General features: G+C 39.7%; 3 protein-coding genes across 7 annotated transcripts in view; 1 reads left to right on the top strand and 2 right to left on the bottom strand.

Annotated features, from left to right (window-relative positions):
* Window positions 1–889: 889 nt before the first annotated feature.
* Window positions 890–9,884, bottom strand: vti1b (vesicle transport through interaction with t-SNAREs 1B). Its single transcript, XM_080414020.1, has 6 exons — window positions 9,621–9,884; window positions 6,757–6,815; window positions 6,184–6,372; window positions 5,572–5,745; window positions 3,438–3,499; window positions 890–3,315 (listed from the first exon to the last, which is right to left on the bottom strand). Exons 1-6 carry the CDS (start codon window positions 9,715–9,717, stop codon window positions 3,222–3,224), a joined length of 675 nt encoding a protein of 224 aa, XP_080270146.1. The 5' UTR covers window positions 9,718–9,884; the 3' UTR covers window positions 890–3,221.
* Window positions 9,885–9,903: 19 nt separating this feature from the next.
* rdh12 (retinol dehydrogenase 12) lies at window positions 9,904–16,751 on the top strand. Of its 3 annotated transcripts, XM_080414019.1 has the most exons (8): window positions 9,904–9,947; window positions 10,099–10,139; window positions 12,532–12,650; window positions 13,072–13,227; window positions 13,321–13,425; window positions 13,936–14,145; window positions 14,545–14,734; window positions 15,714–16,751. In XM_080414019.1, coding segments are annotated over exons 2-8 (885 nt in total). In that variant the 5' UTR covers window positions 9,904–9,947; window positions 10,099–10,137; the 3' UTR covers window positions 15,817–16,751. The 3 variants fall into 3 exon arrangements, with proteins under 3 accessions (XP_080270145.1, XP_080270144.1, XP_080270143.1); XM_080414018.1 differs by lacking the exons at window positions 9,904–9,947; window positions 10,099–10,139 and adding an exon at window positions 11,144–11,253; XM_080414017.1 differs by lacking the exons at window positions 9,904–9,947; window positions 10,099–10,139 and adding an exon at window positions 11,166–11,253 and having other exon boundaries at window positions 12,520–12,650.
* A 1,447-nt stretch (window positions 16,752–18,198) lies between these two features.
* zfyve26 (zinc finger, FYVE domain containing 26) overlaps window positions 18,199–21,396 on the bottom strand; it is a 39,875-nt gene continuing 36,677 nt past the window's right edge. For all 3 annotated transcript variants that reach the window (XM_080413757.1, XM_080413759.1, XM_080413758.1), the window contains exon 43: window positions 18,199–20,673. In XM_080413757.1, the coding sequence (XP_080269883.1) occupies window positions 20,461–20,673 (213 nt within the window). In that variant the 3' untranslated portion in view covers window positions 18,199–20,460. The remainder of the gene's footprint in view (window positions 20,674–21,396) is intronic.

Below are 21,396 nucleotides of genomic sequence, written 5' to 3'. Positions count from 1 at the left end.
TGTGATCACGTCATTTCTGTGTGCAATTTTCCCTTCTTGCGATTACCCTTGTTATCTATAATCTAAACAATAAACAGTATAACTTTTGTCCTCCAAAATGCCAATCATTTGACATATATTTAAGTACAAAATGGCAGCTGGCTTTGAAGTAAAAATGTATATGCATTTTTCAATTGGTTTATTAGCCAATTGAAAATCTATACCAAACTAAATATTATTGATCAATGAATATCATCTGTCGGCCAGTTTCCATTTGCGTAAAGCCCAATACAACATAGTAGAGAACAAGATGATATGTCCAAATTATCACCAGATGTTAACCCAAAACAAATCATGAGGTACTCGCTACCTATTACGGGTAGATACAATTTGTAGAGTTACTTCCTTGGCCTGCTGGCATCGTGCACAAGAGAGTTGGCACTGATCAGCCAAGTGGTTTGTGAGATTAGCCCCAGACACACACTCACACCGTCTTTTAAACGGCTCAGCCCCTACTACAGTCCCACGCAGTAAAAAAAGTTTCCCAAATTGGCTTTTTAGAATGTTGCCCGTTGCAATCACGAGGTATGTCAGTGACCATGAACATATTTTGTAATCGAGCCCACTCTCATTCAAACAAGTGACACAAACAAAACCCACCACACACCACATGAGGACGGTGAAGAAAAACCAGTGGCCAGAGTAGTAAGATGTGGTTTTTAAAAATAGCCTTATCACCTATGTCAGGTGTGTGAGCATTAATTCAATTGCAACTTGTAGTAGATGTTGATAGCCAGCACTAACAAGGCCTTACATCTGCTGTCATATGGCCAGCTCTAGGCAATAGCAGTTCTGTAACGGATGTCTGGAATATAAAATTAAACAAAATGCTTTTAAGGGTTAACTTTAATACAGTGTAAGTAATTGGAATCTTAATTGTCAAAAGAAAGAAATTCAATTTTCAACATGTTCATATTATACAGTGATGTCACAATACAAAATATTGCATATGTGCGAGGAGTTTCCATGCCTTTTTTGTTTTCATATTCATACTTTCTTTGATTGGCAGGTGTGCGATTCAAGTCTCATTGCTGATAATTGGCGGGCATCTTTAACCATTTGAACCCTAGCGGCTCTATTCTGGGGTGAACAATCGTCAAAATAGCTGATCTACAAGGTCAATGCAACTCAATTGGCTACTATAGGGAAATACTAATGGCCCTAGTGTAGAGCCCCGGGGACCCCGGTCAACTAATAAGTGGTTGAGAAGTCACAATTCACAATAGTATTCAATGGAACTATTTTGCTCATGGACACTATTAAAATACAGTGGTAACACACATTATACAGGGCATATACAAAGCCTACACACCCCTGTTAAAATGGCAGGTTCTTGTGTGAGAAAGAAAAATGTAAACCAAGATAAATAATTGAATAACTTTGATTTTAATACAACCTATAATCTATAAAAAATCCAAAACAAACTGTGGGAGGGGAACAATAATGTACAGTAGTTGCAATGCACAACCTTAAACTAATGCTTTGCTGAAGCACATTTTGATTTTATTACAGCACTCAGTCTTTGAGGGCAGGAGCTTGGCACATACTGACTTGGCAATATTTTCTTCATTGCAAAAATGTTCCAGATACATCAAATGGCTATAGGGCATCTCCTGTGCAGTCTTTTCAGGTCACCCCCATATATTTTCAATTGGATTCAGGCTTGGATGGGCTGGTCCATTTCACCTTCTTTTGGTGAAGCTATTCCTTTGTTAAAGCTAACCTCTGTCACTTTCCCGTTTTGCCCCAGCTTCAAACCCGGCGGGTCTCCTGCGCAAGTGCTGAAACTTTTACCACTGAGCTAATAGAGCCTGCCTGCTTGCTTTCAAAATTTAGTTTTGAACTTCACCTGGTTGTGTCAAACCAGACACAGGATCTAAATGTCTCAATAGAAGAGCAGGGACACCAAATACATTATATTGTACATACTTTCATTTGGATGCATGCTTTGAGTCATTACTGCGCTAAAAGATAAAATTCCTCTACAGCTTTCTAGTAGATGGCTGACTGTTTAGTGTGTGTGGGGGAAGGGCAAAAAGCTTCCGCATTGCCAACCAACGCCATAAATACACCATAAGGCATGCAAACAGCCCCGAGGTTGTTGTTTTCTTTTGGGTCAGGTGTCACACAATTGCCCTATTTGGGTTCAAAAAGGTGACTGTAGCTGAAAAGTGACACTTTTGCATGTCTGAGTAACTTCCTGCAGCTCCTTTAATGTTGTAAGCCTCTTGGCATCATCCCTAACCAGCTTTCTATTGTCTTTTCAATGTTGGAGGGACTTCCTGTTTCTAGGTAATGTAACTGCTATATTTTCCTTCATAGCGAATCAGAGTCACTGTAATTGATGACAGGTGTATACTAACTACAAATTTTAACTACTATTTAACTATTCAATGTGACTGGCTGATTTTGAGAACCGCAACACAACCACATCCCCAATTACAATTATGCAACCATTTTATATACGCCAGTTCATTGCTGTTTATACATCACAAAAACATGCCATTTTAACAGGGATGTGTAGACCTTTATATACACTGTAAAAATAGATTCAATTGATACCATTTCATCAAAATGTTCGGTACTACAAACATAAAATACTTCATCACATTAGCTGCTTATAATACAAAGGTAAAATGCATTTCAATCACAGCCTAAAGTTGAGAAGTCATAAACCATTTTCCAAAGCTGCCCAAGTATCAAAGTATATAGGATACATTTAGACAGCATTGCCTCCTGTATAATTCCTCGCTGGGGAATGTAAGGATAATTTACTATTTTCTGAACTACATTTATACAGTACTCCTTCATGGAACCTGCTCTGGAATCAGCAGAATCTAGTGCCTGTCTTGGAAAGCTTCAGTATTTCTCGAGGGCATCACCTCAGGGGCAGAAGAGAGGCAATTCAAGTCCAATAAAACAGAGTGATTCTCAACAGTTGAGTCAAATGTCAGTCAGGTGTACCACTACTCATGGAGCAGAATCATCACTTGGATATTAACCCTGGTGACCCCATTAAGACTAAGTCATCTTGTTGTTCTCACATGCAGTCCCAGTCTGAAACAGTTTGTTTGATGCTGGAGGACAGCATTTGTGTAACTGGTTAGTTTAAGAGGTGAGACCAGGAAAGGAAAGAAGAGGCTTTGCCTGGTTGTCTGTTGCCCTCAGATGGTGCACGTAGTTCATTTTCTGAAGAACTTAAGGTAGATCACAGCACCCAGTATGGCAAGCTCCATTATAATGATGACAGCTAGCAGCAGCTTGTTGGTCATTAACCTGCAAGAGAATAATAAAGGTGGACATTAGGAAGAGGATGTGGTATGGCACAGCACCTTATGCATGGACTTCGGAGAAAACTGAATACTGGAGTTTAAATATATAGTGTAACTAGAACTTACCGTCGGGACATAGCACGCAGGACCTTACGGCTTTTACTAAGATTCTCTCCAGTGTGGACCAGCTACAAAATACCAAAAACACAGAAAGAAAAACTGATAATGCCATTCCATCAGCCAAACCAAATACCATAGGACATAAAAGCACTTCCATGTCCAGTGGGAAGAGATTTACAAGTGTATTGTTCTTTTCACTGCAACATTGACGTTTGTGCGACACACACACACACTACTGTGTTCGCACCGGGTAAATGAGAGAGAGAACTATAGCCTCAAGGTAGAGTGAACAAGGACGTGTAACCACCTGCATACAGGAGGGAATATTTCCGTACCAACATCACAGACATGACCTTGAAGAGCAAGTGGGCGGGGGTAAGACATGCACAAAAAATATTAATAAAAATACTTGCAAAAATGGATGCAAGACTATTTTGGGAATGTCTTCCTTAAAGTAGCACTTTACCCATTTTCTTTTTATACCTCTTTCTCCCCAATTTAGTTGTTAAATCCTGAAGGGGGCGTCAACAAGTGTCACTAGGTAGCGGCGGACATCTTGGGGGGTCATAAACCATAGATATAGAAACCTAGATACCTCATTGGCCTCTGCAGTTCGTTGGAGCGACCCGTATCGCGGTCGCCATTTTAGAGGAGGCAAGCTACCATTCAAAGTGACTACTGGCCAATCACAGCGCGTTGACTAATGGCCAATCACAGCGCGTCTAACTGACTTTTGCTGCGCGGCTGCCTCTTACAAAAAGACCCTCCCCCACCTGTCTCTGATTGGCCTACCGAACGCCCCCTTCTGTGACACACCAAGGACACACGCGGAAGCTTGCCTCCTCTAAAATGGCGCCCCAGATACGAATGCCTCAGAGGCGTCTACCTTTATATGTCTATGTCATAAACAGCTTGACTTAACATTGACTCTTACCCCCCCAATATGTCTGCAGCTACTATGCCACACCCCCGTGGTGACGACACGTTGCCAAGCACTATATGCCAATTGATTCCTCACTACACACATTTCTGTGTTGTCAAAGCTGTTGTATTCTACTGACTCACCTGCCAGTGAGGAGCACCAACCGGGAGGACTAGAGCCTTCATCTTACTCCTCCGGCCCAACACTCCCTGCTAACAGGTGCCACGCCAGCCCGTACGACTACGTGTAGTGATATCACCCTCTACGCCCAGCTTCCCTCCCCCGAACACGGGCCAATTGTGTTCGCATAGAGTAGACACTCGACAAAACCGGATGCACCACGGTGGATTCGAACCCACGACCTCCACAGTGGAATACTTTCATTACCGTAAGCAAGGAAATACCTGTCAATAATATTGACAGGTCGCCGGTCATTATTGAGAAATAAATCACCCTGTCGGGATTTATTTCTCAATAATGACCGGCGAACCGTCAATTATCCCTTGCATAATTGGTCTCCACTAATACTCATTATAAGATGGCACCATTTCTATATACTCACTCTGCATCTCATTGGTGGGCTATGGATAGTTCAGAAACCTGCCTACCAGTGACATCATTGATTGGGATTCCAAGCCAATAGAAAGTACAGCCTTTCTCTCATGGGAATGCACGCAAAGGTCTCTTACATGTGACTACTTTTTTGTCATTCCAAAAACCCATAAAAAAATACACAGTTGGCATGGCCTTCCGCCTTTCAGATATAGCTGTATAAATCGTATCTTAAATGCCATTATTTTTCAGCTGTGTAGCCAATGTCATTAACTGTCGTCCCAGAACTCATTCTAAGGTACTTCCTACTCCCGATTCCAGGTCCAATACTTGTGGAAATACAAACGATATGTTCACAGAACCCTGTCATGGAAAGGAGCAGCGCTATGCAGACCCATTGTGCCGCCGGTCGTGGAAAAGAGCCTATTGTTTTGCCACCCCCTTATGACTCAATCAATTAAGGGTGATTTATACCTTGTTGCATGACCACATCATATGACAAACATGTCCTTTTTGTTGTATGACAAAGGCAAAAGCCTTATTGTGAAACCGATTACGTCATTAGTTTGAATCCAGCTCATGACCAGCATCATGTCATGCCTTCTTTGGCTCTCTTCTGTTCATAGAGCATAAAGCAAATCTTCCATAAATCACCAGACAACTCACTCGGTTTCTTGTGCGGTCCAGCTGTTCCCTCTGCTCTCCCAGTTCCTCAATGATGTCACCACCTATTTGGTCCGTCTCAGCAGCAATACGCTGGCTTCGCTCAATGCTCTGCGTGGCGTTGTTTAGAGAATCGGTGCCCTGGAGCAGCAAGCTTCTCTGTGACTGCAAGTGTGTCTAAATGAGGTAAGGTGGGACAAATCATAATTCTTAGAAAAGGGCAAGAAATATAAAGATAAAGTTTGATTCGGTCAATGAACCTACTGAAAACCAGGGGAGAAATCCACAAGGCACCAGTGACTGATAAATCACAAAATTCACTTTTTACCAGCCAACTCTAGTTTAAGGATAAAACCATAATTGAATGAGGTGCGGTTATCTGCTAAAGTGATCAGAATGATCAAATATATGCAACTTGTCGAAGATTTTACAGCAGGAATATCCTAATAAGTAGTTTGCACAGGTCTGAAACCCACATTTCTATTCAAGTCTTCCAAAATATTTGAATTAATAGTTAATCAATTTGGACCCACCATTTCTTTCAGTGTTTACCAGGAATATTTATTAAAGAACCTGCTGATAGTAACCCAGGGGTTAAACACTCCCCACACTCACACTGTGTTCATTTTGGGATGAATAGATGCCCAGGTGGCCAACTCCTTCCCCTGGCCGCAGCCCTGGATCCGTGCTTTTAAAGTCTCTCTGTAGTTTGCCCAGGTCCCTGCGGTACAGGCGAATCTTTGTGACCATTCCATTTCGAAAAGACGAGGGCGCAGAATGCAACTCTTGCTCCATTCCTTGTAACTGTGGACAAACAATAATATTATGTAAGATCATTCACCACACAAGTTATGAGGGATGTTTATGCAATAGCAAACAGGTTATTGTTGACATACTTAGAGCTCATACAAGAGCATATTATCAATATGAGCTGAACTGTTTTATACAGTAAATGTAGTGATACAATCGATGCAGACATAAGATAAGAGAAACAAGGACAAATTCAGTTAAATCTCATCAGTTATAATCATGCAAAGTCCTGATAACAGCACTGCAGCCATGGAAACAAACAAGCTCCTTCTTTGCTAATACGTAGCAAACGTAACACCCAATGAATAACTCATTGTTATTATGAAACCTGTTTACATAATGTTACAGTCGATGTATGAAACCAAGAGAGGAACTTGCCATTTCTTCGGCCTCTCCCTGCCTTTCGTCGAAGGTTCTCACCAATCTCTTCTTCTCCTCTGCAAATGCCAGGTGTTTCAAATTGTAAGGAGACCAGATCAAGTTGAGACCGCGTCTACTGTCGTCCTAGTAACAGCAGATGTTGTCCCCGGTGAAAAAAACACGTAGCTGTCCTCGTCAATGCCGTTTTTTTTTCATATCACAATGTCAAAACATACCGATCTGATTCTTGTTTGGGTGAAGAAACGCCAGACAGACGAACACTCACGTTGCGTTGTGGACGGCTCTCCGTTGGTTTTGTTGTTGTTGTTGAGGAAAAGGAAGACAACCACTTCCTGTGTCAGTCTCTCTAACAATAAATTTACACGTTTTATAAATGCAACTATTTGCCATTGGAGTCGGAGTCAACATGTGTAAGGTACAATCACTATTCAGCCCATTCAAAGCGTGCAAATAAACGCATCAATGAATTAATAAATATATAAATAAATGTTCATTCCCTCCTGGGATTCGAACTCTTCCCAATGTCAGCATAAATACACCAGAGAGGCGCTTACTCCGGTGCGCCATTCTTTTCACAACAAATAGGTACCATAAACAAATCATAGAGTATACAACCAGCCATTAAAAAACAAAACAGACATGGTCACAGATTAACTTGAGACCTCAGTCACCACACTGATTTTATTTTACTGGTCTCCAACACGGCTGTTTACTACAGATTTGTTTCTAAAATATCTCACCATGATCATCTATTATTCATTATGTTATAGCTACTTAGAAATAGTAAATATGACGCATGATATAGGTTAGATAAACTGTTTATAACAGAAAATATGGCCAAAAGTGTCTGAAACCCCACATTACAGTGACGTGATTATTGACCAGTCAATTTTAAATGTCCTACAAATTATTGAAGCTAATGTTTATGTAATCTAATCACCTGGAAATAGTATGTTTAAGATACAGTTGCAGTCGCTGCACAGAAAATGGCATTTCAAGGCATGTCCATTTAGAGCTCTGGTCTCCGTTAGGAGCGGTGCTCCTCCCATTGACTGCAAATTCCACTACCGTGCGAGGTCTCCAACTGTAGTAAAACTAAAGAAAACGATTTTGCTACTCATCGAAACAAAGGCTGTTTTGTGTTGCTGAAAAACTATTCTCCACGGTGGGTTACATCTCAGCACACCACCTTCTCTGTATAATACACTTTTTGTGCAGAAAATAAAATATGTATTGCAGGTGAGTATTAAATTACTCACCTGCGCCCTCTACAGATCTGGTCAATATAAATAACCATTGATCATTAGGCCTACCATTGATCATAAACGAACAGTTTATCTAACCTATCATGCGTCATATTTACTATTTCTAAGTAGCCTATAACATAATGAATAATAGATGATCATGGTGAGATATTTGAGAAACAAATCTGTACTAAACAGCCGTGTGTTAGAGACCAGTAAAATAAAATCAGTGTGGTGACTTGAGGTCTCAAGTTGATCTGGCGACCATGTCTGTTTTGTTTTTTTAATGGCTGGTTGTATACTGTATGAGTTGTTAACGGTACGCAATTGTTGTGAGAAGAATGGCTCACTGGTGTAAGCACCTGTCTGGTGTATTTATGCTGACATTGGGAGTGGTTCGAATCCCCGAGGGGATAAACAATTATTTATTTATTTATGTATTCATTGATGCGTTTATTTCCACGCTTTAAATGGGCTGAATAGATATTGTACCTTACACACAATGACTCCAATGGCGAATAGTAGCATTTATAAAACGTTTAAATCTATTGTTAGAGAGACTGACACAGGAAAGAGTCTTCCTGTTTCTCAACAACAAAACCAACGGAGAGCCAGCGCCCAACGCAACGTGAGTGTTCGTCTGTCTGACGTTTCTTCATCCAAACAAGAATCAGATCGGTATGTTTTGACATTGTGATATGAAAACAAAAAACAACAGGCATTGACGAGGACAGCTACGTGTTCTTTCACCGTGGACAACATCTGCTGTTACTAGGACAACAGTAGACGCGGTCTCAACTTGATCTGGTCTCGTCTTAATCTTTGTCACCCGGACATGGGGGACATCACATTAGCTTAGCATACACAGAAACATTATTTATAATGTTAGCTTAGCCTTAGGGTTATTACACAGAAACACCATCTTAAATGCTATATTACACAGACATCATTTATAATGTAATGTTAGCTTAGTGTTATATTACACAAACGGTATTTATAATGTTAGTTTTAGTTGTATTACAAGTACAACACTAGCCCTGAAACATGACAAAACTTCAACCTGGTTTTTGCACTTTCTCTATTTACGCCCCGCACGCCTACATAAACATTCAGATTTCAAATATAAAGTGCTGACCCCATGGCCACGGATGTTACAATTCAATTCGGGCGGGTATGAGTAACCGTATCTTCTGTATTGTTCAATAAAAATAATTTTAATCCAATCGGCAGCCATTTTTCTCATAGTTATAATGTATCAGAGTGCAATACACCTCCCAACCGATAGGGTCGCGTAGTTGAAAGCATACGGAGAAAATTCGGGGGAAATGGCCACCGATCGGATTAATATGCTTTTTAGTGGACAATACGGAAAATACGGGTACTTATGCGGGCCCGGGTAGAATTGTAACATCTGTGGCCATGGGGCAAGCACTTTATATTTGACATCTGAACGTTTATGTAGATGTACAGGTTGTAAATAGAGAAAGTGCAAAAAACAGGTTGACGTTCAGCCATGACGCCCGTGACGGACAAACGTCGAGTGATCCATGGCTAAACAACACGACACATACATTATTTAGAGAAGCTTTTACACATAGTTATCTACTACAAGTTTACCTCCGTAACATTTCGCAGCTTTCTCCGGCATCAGCTTCAGCTCTTCATGCAGTGACTTGTATATTTCGTGCAACTTCTCAAATTCTTCCGATGACATTTTGCATTCACTGTAGATAAGAGCCGACCCCTTGATGAATACGCTCTCTTCAATACAGTCTACTAGCTACTAACTCCAATAATATCAGTTCGGTATTAGATACACTTTGTTGATAAATTAAAAACCATAATTAATATCTCGGGACTCTCTTCCGCATACTAATGGTCCTAGTGATCCGCAGCTGTTGACAACATCGTTTGTGCCTATGGTTTGTGCCTATAAATTGGGAGGTGGGTAATCATTTTATTTTTCATGGTACCAAATCGATTTTTAAAAATATTTATATATATATATATATATATATAATGCAAACGATGAAAGTAAAGATAAACACTGTTTGTGTCAAATATTTGTTTAACTATGGCCTTCTTTTATATACAGGCACAAAAGTGGACAGCTTTCACTGGTGCATTCTGGTAAATGTAGGTTTGGCAGATGGTTCTCTGAGGATAAATTATTTATCAGCTTTGTATTTCTATCCAACAAATGAATAATTCATCCTCTAAAGCCTATACAATAATTATATATCAGGTCTTAGAGATTGAGTCTGTTTTACTTTTATAGCTAAGACCAGCTAATATGACTTGCAATTATATACGTATCATATATTTAAATGTATAATTGAATTTAATAAACAATCAACTCTTTGGAAAACATTTTTTTTATTATTATTATTATTATTATTATTATTATTATTATTATTATTATTATTATCATTTTCCAGAGGAATGGTAAACACAGAAACTACCATGGTAGAGCATATCACTAGCATAGGTCATTTAGCTACAGTACAGTACTAGCCATGGATCACACAACGTCTGTCACGACCGTCATGGATGAACCTCAACCTAGTGTTTACACTTTCTCCATTTACGCCCGTGCATCTACTTGAACGTTCAGATTTCAAATATAAAGTGCTTACCCCATGGCCACGGATGTTAAAATTCTGTTCGGGCCCACAGAAGTACCCATAGCTTCCGTATTGTTAAATAAAAAGCATTTTAATCCGATTGATGGCCATTTTCTTAGTTCTGTTGCCATATGCTTTTAACTTCACGGCCCTATCGGTTGTGAGGTGTATTGCACTCTGATACATTATACTCTATGAGGAAAATGGCCACCAATCGGATTAAAATGCTTTTTATTGAACAATACGGAATATAAGGCTACTTCTAAGAGCCCGTACATAATTACAACATCTGTGGCCATGGGGTAAGTACTTTACATTTGAAATTTGAACGTTTATGTTGATGTGCGGGCCATAAATGGAAAAGTGCAAACACCAGGTTCAAGTTCATCCACGGCTGTCATATGACAGTCATGTTTCAGGGCTACTACAGTACAAACTACAATCCCATGATTCCGTGTGTGAAGAGCATCTCTGCTACAGTAGCTAGGAGCCCCCACATCAGCTGTTCTCCACAGAGTAGTGGGAGGCGAGTGGAGCAAAGAGAAAGGCACGATGGTGCTTTTACTGATCGTCGCAGGCCTTGGAGTAGTAATATTATCGGTGGTTTTATTTGCGCCTTACATAAGGTAAGCAGCATCAGTAGCATCTCCTTAATAAACACTTGTTCCATAATAATATACTGTTATGGATGCGAGTCAGGCAGTGTATCATTTGCAGCGAGCATTATATTGAATTTCTATGATAAAATAAATGTAATTTCCCAGGTTTTGATTGATTGATTGAATACTTTATTCAGCAGTTTGCAAAAAAAAGGGATGCTAGAAAGGATTAAACCCAAGAAAGCACTATGGCTTATTTCCATTGGGGTCCTGTGTATTCAATTCATCGAATTGTGTATTCATTCATTCAGGTCAGGCCAACTCCTCTGACAGCTGACATCTTATCCTGTGTTTTGTATTCTTCGATTCGGATGTGCTTTTAAAATCAGTTATTTAGAATGTAATCAATTAAACAAAAATAATGCATCGACAGACAGATGTATAGTTCTGCATAGGTGAGCATGCATCTCTCCAACGGTCAAACCCATCTCATATACACAAGCCAATCTGAGCGTTGAGCGTGGGCGGAGTTCTATTTGTATGCATTAATGTTGCTGGGTCATTGGTTATGGGGCGGCTCTATTAAGTGGCGTGGGTCGTACGACTTGACGTTTCTTGGCTTGCTTTGATTGATTGATTGATTGATCGAATACCTTATTAACAGTTTGCCCCAAAAAAGCACAGAAAATACAGTTCTGGTCTGATAAAAGGACTAAAACCCAAGAAAGCACATTGGCTTGTTTCCATTGGGGTAATGTGTACTCAATTCATCAAAACATTTAATGGCAATTTCAAACAAATATACAATACTATGCAAAAACATCAGATATGAATTAGTTGTAATCAAAAATAGAAATATGTACAGTAAACAGTTGGGGGGGGGGGATTTCTGGTTATAGGCTTGGACTTTTTTTTTAGTGGAGCTTTCTCTGGTGTTCTGTTTGTGGACGTCTTTGACGTTTTTGAAGTATTTTGACAGGTACATGGGTGTCTTTGTGGTGTAGTGTATAACATTAACAGTTATTGATCAGAGTTTAAATTCATGCATTCAGTTTTAACCAGTAGCCTAGTAATAGTAATTATTAGGTTTGACATCCTGATCCTGATATTCTCATCTATACTCAAGGGAATGTGGTTTTGTTTTGACCCTTGTTGCTTCCTTGTTGTGGATCCAATAATTTAATCTCATTCTACTGTTAGTTAGTACCCCAAATTACTAAATAAAAAATGTTGAATGTACAAAGTATTAGTCATTCAAATTATGTTCCTATTTTGTGATAATAAATTAATAAGAATTCTAAACAGGAGATATGCAGCTGGACCAGTGTGCAAGACAATATCTCGCCTGGATGGGAAGACCGCCCTAATCACTGGAGCTAACACAGGGATTGGGAAGGAAACAGCCCTGGACCTAGCTATAAGAGGTGAGGTAGAAGTTAGAACCTCCAAATAGAGCTAAATGTAATACTGTTTCCAAAAAGTATGCAATCCTGACCTTCCATGCCAGTGGATGATAATGTGTAAATGTCAAACTAGTGGTTTTACCCTCAGAAAATGGCTCCAAATATTGTTGAGCAATGCATGCTGCACAGTTCTTTAAATTGTACAGCATATTTTCTTTCTACATACGATGAAGTAAAGGGGCATCATCGTTCACTTTGACACTTTGAAAATGTGTCATCTTTAGTAAAGAGAGAAATCAAACCAATAAACCATATTTACACAGCAACCATGTTGCTTTTATTCCATATTCAGGGGGGGTTATGAACTCCCAAGTATATTAAGTAGTAGTAAGAGAAAAATGGCTGGCGTGTAAAAATAGTGAATGACTGTTTTTAATTACAGGGGCCAGGGTGATAATGGCTTGTCGGAATGTAGAAAAGGGTGAGGAGGCTGCAGCCAGTATCTGTGCCGTATACCCCGAAGCACAAGTGGAGGTTCGAGAGCTGGACTTGGCAGATTCGTGCTCTATACGTGCCTTTGCACAGACATTTCTCAGAGGTACATATATATTAACTGTGAGATACTTTATTTCGTAATTCATCCTCAATCCATCATAACTGAAACATTTTCTTGCACTGTTTTTCTGTTTAGAGGTCGACCATCTTCATATTCTCATTAACAATGCTGGGGTGATGATGTGTCCCTACAAGAAAACCACAGATGGCTTCGAGATGCAGATTGGAGTAAACCACTTAGGTGAGTATTTACAGAAATGTTTTGTAAGTAAAGTAACATTAAACAGGATAGGGCTCCAGTAGCCTCCATGTACCGATTACCTGACTGACTGACTGACTGATTGATTCACTGATTCACTCTTAGGATCAACATCTTTTGGATGAAAATTGTCATACAAAGTAGAATTAATCATTCTGGGCCTCACCAGTAGCTGAAAGGTTAAGGGTGATTCATATTTAGTTAGTCACACACCACCAAAATAGCAATTTTTGGTGCGCAATACCGGCATGCAACAAAGTACAAATCAGGGGTTAGTGTGCTGACTACATAATCACCTGCTTCAGGACTGCCTGGAGTCCTGCAAGTCAAAAACAGCCCCTGTCTGTGAAGTTTACAAATTGAATATTAAATTATCCCAAACCCTTAGCTGTCCCTTTTTACAAACAAGACAGGAACCATCAATTATTAGCTGAATAATAAAGTGAAAAGCTCTGCACCACTGACTGTACGTTTTCCTTACCACTGCTATAGGCCACTTCCTGTTGACCTCGCTGCTGATTGGTCTGCTGAAGCGCAGCGCGCCAGCCCGTATTGTCGTTGTTTCCTCTCTGGCACACAACTTTGGCTGGATCCGTTTTCATGACCTACAGAGCCAAGGCAGCTACAACAGTGGGTTAGCATACTGTCAGAGCAAGCTGGCCAATGTGCTCTTTGCCAGGGAGTTGGCTCGCAGACTCAAAGGTAGACACACGCATACCGCATATCACACACACACACACACACACACACACACACACACACACACACACACACACACTGTCTTCCTCAAATGCACACACACAAACGCGCAGGACAGATGACCTGCTCTGCCCTGTGGCAACAAGAGGAGTAAAAAGGAGAGTATTATAAATGTTCTGATGTGTAGAATAGTGCTTTATATCATCAAAGACGACCCTAACCGTGTAATTGTTTGTATTGAAGAGGTTTTTACTGTCTTTGCAAACATATCATTGAACTATAACATGGTCACCACCCCATTATTAGCAACATTAGAAGTGGAGATTCCTGGCACTACACTATGAAAACACTTGCAATTTGTACCTTCCACGGTACCTCCCTCCTATGTGTTTCTCTTGACAGGTTGTAATGTGACTGTGAACTCAGTTCACCCGGGAACAGTAAACTCAGAGCTCACCAGACACTCAACCCTCATGACAATATTCTTCGCCGCCTTCTCCTTGTTCCTTAAAACACCACGGGAGGGAGCACAGACATCCATCTACTGCGCCGTGGCAGAGGAGCTGCACTCCATCTCTGGGAAACATTTCAGGTAGGCTAACAGCAGATGAGTTTCACATGTTAGGTATTTAGCTAAAGTGTAACTTTACCATAAGCCTGCTTTCCTGGATCAACATTACCAACAACCAATAGAAAGTACAGTAGTCACCCATTGGTCATTTTTCACTTAAGTCATACTCTGGGGACACCCCACCTCAACAGGGTTGGCTATGACGTAAGAGCAGGGGATTATGGTCAATTGTCAGAGACATAGCAGGGATCTGATGATGTAGAGGGAGGAAATCATTAATTTAAACCAAACCTGGCAAATATGTATATATATTTGGAATGTATTTTAAATTATATTCCTATTTTACATACACCAACTACGCTGCAAGATATTATACAAGTAAGTAGCCTTGGGACCAACGGTTCCCGTGCCATGTGGTCCATAGGGCAGGAGCCAACAGTATCTCCTGTGTCTGTAGCATGAGGCGGCTTGGTGTACGAGTACACCCCTTGACATGACGCTAGTATGTCACAGGGACCAGCTCAGTGGCTTTCTGGTTAGAGTGTCTGCCCTGAGATTGGGAGGCGGGTTCAATCCCCTGGCTGATTCATACCAAAGGGACCCAATGCCTCCCTGCTTGGCACTCAACATTAAGGGTTGGATTGGGGGTAAGTCCCTACAAGGAATATAAGGCCATTCTATTAATGGCCTTAATTCTTTTGCTCCAGAAATAAATGTCAATAAATGCCTAAAATGTGCAAATACACCCAGAACTACAAAGAATACATCTTGACATATTTTGAAGTCTAATTATTATAGTGTGTTATAATAATCTACATCAGAAGTTCTCAAACAATGGGTCGGGAGACTCTGGACCCTAAGTGGGATTGCGGGAAGGTGAAGATGGGGTCAAAAATCATGCCAAAACAGAAATGAGGTTGTATCATCCAAACTCGGCCACAGTACTTTCACTAGCCGTTATGTAATATTCTCCCTCTCACACTCTCTCCCTCTCTCTCAGTGATTGTGCCCCTGCCTTCGTTGCCCCGCAGGGCAGGAATGAAAAGACAGCACAGAGACTTTGGGAAGTCAGTTGTGAACTTCTCTGTATTGAATGGGACTGATTCAAGCCTTGAACTGTCATCTATCTCTGTTCTCAAAATTCGTATACATTCAAACCTCATTTATTCCATTTGTTTCATTGTTAGTTTTTAAATGTACTTTCAACGTTTAACTACTGAGATTACAAGCAGCTGGGGTAATAATGTAAAGGTATCATAATGCAACGTTGCTGTTTTTGTGTAATATTGCAGTATTTACATTTTAATACAGTTCATTAAGTATTTTGGTATTCCAACGTGACTGGTTCCACACAACCAAAACAACTCAACTGTATTTGTATGTAAGCCACAAATACTTTGTATTATATATTTTTTGTGACACAATGTGAATACTATGTCGGCAAAAAAGCAACTTAATATTTTGTGATGCTGTAGGAAAACTGTGAAGGGTCCAGCCAGGGTAAATTGCAAATCTATTACTAGAAATTGTATTCGTTTTTTTGCTTTCTGTTTTTAGATTTCTTCTTAAATTACTCCAGGATTTGCCATCATATTGCTTGATTCTGTGCATTTCTGAAAGAGTTCAAGGGTTGTGTAATGCTTTCTGAGAAGAGATTTGAATTAAATAAGCTTTTGTAGATGTACTATATTTATACCATGTATTCATATAAAATTACAGTTTGTTATAATCCTTGCCAATTTTTTTAAATATTAACTTGTTTCCTACAATAAACTTGTGACAGTCAAAGTTGCAACCCCTTGCAATATTTACAGAGAAATGTTAATTTTTGCAAAAGATCCCCCTGCAAATCCCTGGAGTAACTATCATTCCAAGCTTGGTTCCTGTGTTTTAAAGTTTTTTTTTGCCATTTCCGTTTCTCTCACGGCATTCACTATGAGCAAGGTTGCCAAGAGATTATAGCATTTTATACAAAAGTGAAACATGCCTTTTACTACATTTACATCCATGTCTGGAGTTGAATGTTTACATTTCATGTAAATAAATAGACATATTAATAGAAAGTGACTTCTTTTATTTTCTCATGTAATAGCTACATTATTATCTCATGCCTACTTACCCACTTAAACCCCAGCATCTGTATTCTGGGAAAACCTTTGCAGAAAATAGCTATTAGCTATTTTCAGCAAAGATATTTAATGTAGAAAACAGAAAATGCATTAGTATAGAGCCCAGAGGGACTCCACTCAACGTATGGGGTTCAAGAGGTTAAAGTGATGCACACATACTGAAAGTAAAAATGTGATGCGTGCATACTCAAAAGTGAAAGAGTAATAATGCGTGCCTACTGAAAGTGAGAGAATGATGCACGCCTACTCAAAGTGAAAGAGTGATGTGCACCACCTACCCCCTGTCTGGGGGTATGTCCTCTGGGTAGTAGGCTGCTGGCTACACTGTCATTATGACTAGTGATTTTCATCCTGTGCCAACTCAAAGTGAAAGTGATGTGTGTTTGGATGTGGGTGAATTGACTGTCAACAAAAGCGTGTCCTGTCATTTACTTTCAAAATGACTGATTAGAATAAATTGATACATTGGCATTTCAGGGATTAAGTGCAGCTGGAGCTGGACATGGCTGGAATTGGAGGTTGAAATTTAGGTTAAAGGGATAGTTCACCCAAAATAAATATTTTCTCAATCGATATTGTCGCATTCCAAGGCCAATAATTTGATGACCGGCAGTGGCAGCGGTTCCGGTCATCAAAGTCATTTTGGGGGTGAACTATCCCTTTAAAGAACAAGAGCGTATCATCGATGTCGGGCAGAAACCTTGTATGTCCAAAATGACTACTTTTCAGAAAATGTAAATAAGGGAGATGTCCCAATACATATCTCAATGTATTATTGAGATATCATGTCCACAAGGTTGGGTGGGACGAATGGACGGACAACCTCAAAACATCTGGGCATGGCTGTCCGCCGGGAAGGCATGAAAAAAAGAACGTTTCCATTATAGCAACACTGCTTGCATGTCAAACATGAAAGAGGAAGTAGTCAATCCATGGGGGCAACCGTGACGTGCATTTGTTGTTTGGTATTCATAGCCAGGAGTGTCACTGGGTCCCCCAGTAAAGTAAATGACAGTGAACACAGAAACAGGGTGCTTATTATGACCTATCTATGATTACAATGAAGCACATTTGATTCTACATTTAAAGGTGAATACAAGACAACTTGAGCAGATTGTGGAGTTTCCATTGGTCTCCATGTAAAACCTTCTGAAATCATTGACCCCAAGTAAGAAAACAAAGTTAAGTTGAAGTCAAGTTGTCTCATACTCAGCTCAGGGTTATTCATTTATATTTCTTTGTTAACGCACACAAACTGGATATGTGGGTACTGGCTTAGAAAAAAGGGAAAGGTTGGGCACTCTATGAATAGGGAGTTTCTAGCCTGCGAGAGAATAAAAAGTAAATGACATCATGTACATTTATATACACAATCCACATTTTATTAGTGAGGTTTTATCAACATGGCAACTGTATCACAGTAATTTTAACAATCTGAAAAGGCAGATTCATTATTAAATGAATTCATTAGTAATTCAACCAGACCACTAGCCTCAAAAATCCATTTTTCTGAGGACAACTAAATTTGTCTTCCTTTTTACCTTCAATCTCAAACACCATTATCATTAGCAGTCAAAATATCCTTACCAATTTTACACTAGTTTTCCTGCATAATTTGTTATTTGAGACTCACCAAGTATAAAGTGCGGCAGTGAAAAGACAACAGTCCTGATCATATAGGCGGCTTTGAGTGCAAACACATCCATATAAAATGACAATGGCCCATCTCAACACCCTAAAATGGCTTCTTCTCATCTCCGATGATCATATGTGTTTTGTTGAGAGGGAAAAAGAGGCCAGGGTGTTATAGTTTAAACTACAGTTGATGCGACACGTGAATGCCTCTGATCACATCACCAGATCGGCACCATGATGCCTTGCTAAATATAAACATAAATATAATCCACAGCTTGACAAAGCTGATTCTGTAACATAGGTGGCCATCATGAACAAATAACTTAATTTAACACTTTTTTCATGGCATGAAGTTATTTTGTCCAGGTCGTAAAACAAAACAAAACAAACACACACACACACACACACACACACACACACGCACACACACAGAAATATGGCAAAGATGAAATCCCTTTTTGTAACATACCATGATTGTTTCTGTATGTCTATATATACACAATATATTAAAATAATTCACAGGTTTCTGTTAGTTCTTTTCAGAATGATATGAGCATCATGTGTTTTTGACAGAAAAATATGAAAACATAGTTTCACAGCAGTGACGGAGCCAATTACTTTACACCTTTTCAAAACACCTAATGCAGAAAACATTTAATCAATGCAGTGAAAAGACATATGCTCTGAACAGACTTTCAGAGACAAAACATTAAAAGACACATATGCCACCTGGAGACAATCATGGTGACCAGAGAGGACTTTTTTCATGTTTTCAATTCAAATCACCTTTCCAAGCTCAACTTCTTAAACATTAATAATTAATTGAGGTCCCTTTGTGCATCCAACTTCCAAGTATTTGTTTTCTGGAAAGCTCCTTTGTGCTAACCTTAATGCCCTTTCAGTACCTCAAATGCCATGTTTTTTGTTTATTAATACCATTATTATTATTATTATTATTATTATTATTATTATTATTATTATCAATTATTATCCTCATTAAAAGGAAATAGGTTAATGATGGTGAAAACATTGAAGCAAGAATGACAGGTGAAACCAACAGGTAAACAGCATCGACAAGAACACAGTTCAAAACTGTAAATTCAACATTCCAAATTGTCTGTGTTCAGAGGTATTGAAAGTGTACCAATATTTCCTGGACTGGTTAAACTTGAGGGGTTTCATACAGCTCATTGCATTTCCATTTGAATGAAACAAAACCCCACTTCATCCACGAGCAAAATATAACAAGGACAAAGAAATGGCAAAACACAGTACAACCCACTAAGACATTTTCAGAGGCTTTTCTGTAAGCAATATTATATTTTCCCTTTTGGCTGAGGTAGAACATAAATACTCTGTAAGAGATTATGCCTAGACGTTTAGTGTTTAAAGTTGAACTATGTGTGCATATTGCGTCTTTAGTTTTTTGTTTGTTGAATTCTTGTTATAATTGTTATAGAGTGGTTGTCATTCTAGTGCAGTTTTGCTGTTCCCTCGCCACAGAAATGGATGAAACACACAAGGTAATAATTACGGTCAATAAGACCAGAGTGGGAGGGATAAAGCACAATGGTGTTTCTTTAAAAGAAGTAGGAGTCTGCACAAACAATAGGTATTCAAGGCAATCATAAGGGTTCCTACTGTACTTTTCATACCGGCTCTTACCTCAACTAGACAGCATCAGATTTTGGTCAGGAGGGAGTATTGGCTGATAGAGCCACTGCACTGCATAACTGAGAATAATTATTTTAAATAGGATAGCATAATATATACTGTATATATATGACATTTTGCCCCCCACCCCCATACTCTTCCAGACATGGACAAACATACTTTTACCATACCATTAATGCTTTCTGTTTAGGAACCCTGGACTCTCGAATCACAAACGACACCCACCGCTCTTAACATGCTCACTGGAACTGTTAGTGACATATGCCCTAGTTAAGACCAACTCTGTCACTACCCTGCGCTGTGATGCCGTTACCTAGCATTGGGTCGCCCCTGGCGCTGCTGTGAGCTTTTGTTGTGGTGCTCAGACAGCCACTGGCGACAGATGTTCTGCATCACCGAGTCCTCTGCAGCCTCGGCAGCCAGCAGGACCTCCTGCACCAGCGGGCCGGCTCGGCTGGACTCCAGTTTCACCGCCAGGAGGTACGCTGGCCGCAGCTTGCTGCACTGCAGGTAGGCCTTGATCTGTGAATGGAGGGCAGGCATAGTGATAACACTGTGGTGCTAATGCTAATGATGCTAATAAAGTTGATAACAATGAAACACACCGACATGATTGTGATTCATTAATATGGTGCTTTTCAAAAATGAAAGTTGTGCGCTGCTTCACAGCCCTGATAATAGAGATACTACTGTATATAGGCCTTAATCTTTAGATAATGATAATACAGTATTGTGATAATAGTAATATTATATATAACATGGCATTTTTAATCATGCTAATTAAATGCTTTAATTAATAAAATGTTATTTTGTCCTGTATGGTAGAGTATGTTAATACAATATAACTTATACAATTGGGGTGGTTGTATTTTGTCTCCCTGCTGACTGCTCTTCTATTGAGACATTTACCGGTAGTTCGTGTCAAAGGTCATGTCTCAGCTAGACACAGGATCTGATACGAATTTTGACCTGATGGTCAAGATTCAATTTATCCCCTGAGCAAGCAGCCAGGCTCCATTAGCTCAAGGGTAAAAATGTCAGCACTTGTGCAGGAAACCGCGTTCAAGTCCGGGGTAGAAGAGGAAAGGTACATAGTGCAGCTTTAAAGCACTATATTCTGATAGTAATCATTGTTATAGAGTATTCAGTAACAGAGGCCTCCCCGTCTCTTCAGCTCTTTAATAAACAGAGAATTAATTTCAGGTGGGCGGAAAAATCTCAGCCAATTAGGAAAGAGTACCCATT

Source organism: Gymnoscopelus braueri (assembly GCF_963280865.1).
Source record: "Gymnoscopelus braueri genome assembly, chromosome: 19".
NCBI classification, from domain to species: domain Eukaryota; kingdom Metazoa; phylum Chordata; class Actinopteri; order Myctophiformes; family Myctophidae; genus Gymnoscopelus; species Gymnoscopelus braueri.
Note: the sequence above shows the minus strand (reverse complement) of the source record. Positions and strands in the feature narration are given on the sequence as shown.

Bases quoted from the DNA above. Each gene is read 5' to 3' on its own strand.
- rdh12 (XM_080414017.1), top strand. From the start codon at position 11,180: ATGGTGCTTTTACTGATCGTCGCAGGCCTTGGAGTAGTAATATTATCG. The intron at 11,254-12,519 runs GTAAGCAGCATC...TAAATTAATAAG, and splicing joins TTATTTGCGCCTTACATAAG to AATTCTAAACAGGAGATATG. The intron at 12,651-13,071 runs GTGAGGTAGAAG...TTTTAATTACAG, and splicing joins CCTGGACCTAGCTATAAGAG to GGGCCAGGGTGATAATGGCT.
- vti1b (XM_080414020.1), bottom strand. From the start codon at position 9,717: ATGTCATCGGAAGAATTTGAGAAGTTGCACGAAATATACAAGTCACTG. The intron at 3,500-5,571 runs GTGAGTTGTCTG...GGTATTTTGTAG, and splicing joins TGGACCGCACAAGAAACCGA to CTGGTCCACACTGGAGAGAA. The intron at 3,316-3,437 runs GTAAGTTCTAGT...ATTCTCTTGCAG, and splicing joins CTGCGTGCTATGTCCCGACG to GTTAATGACCAACAAGCTGC.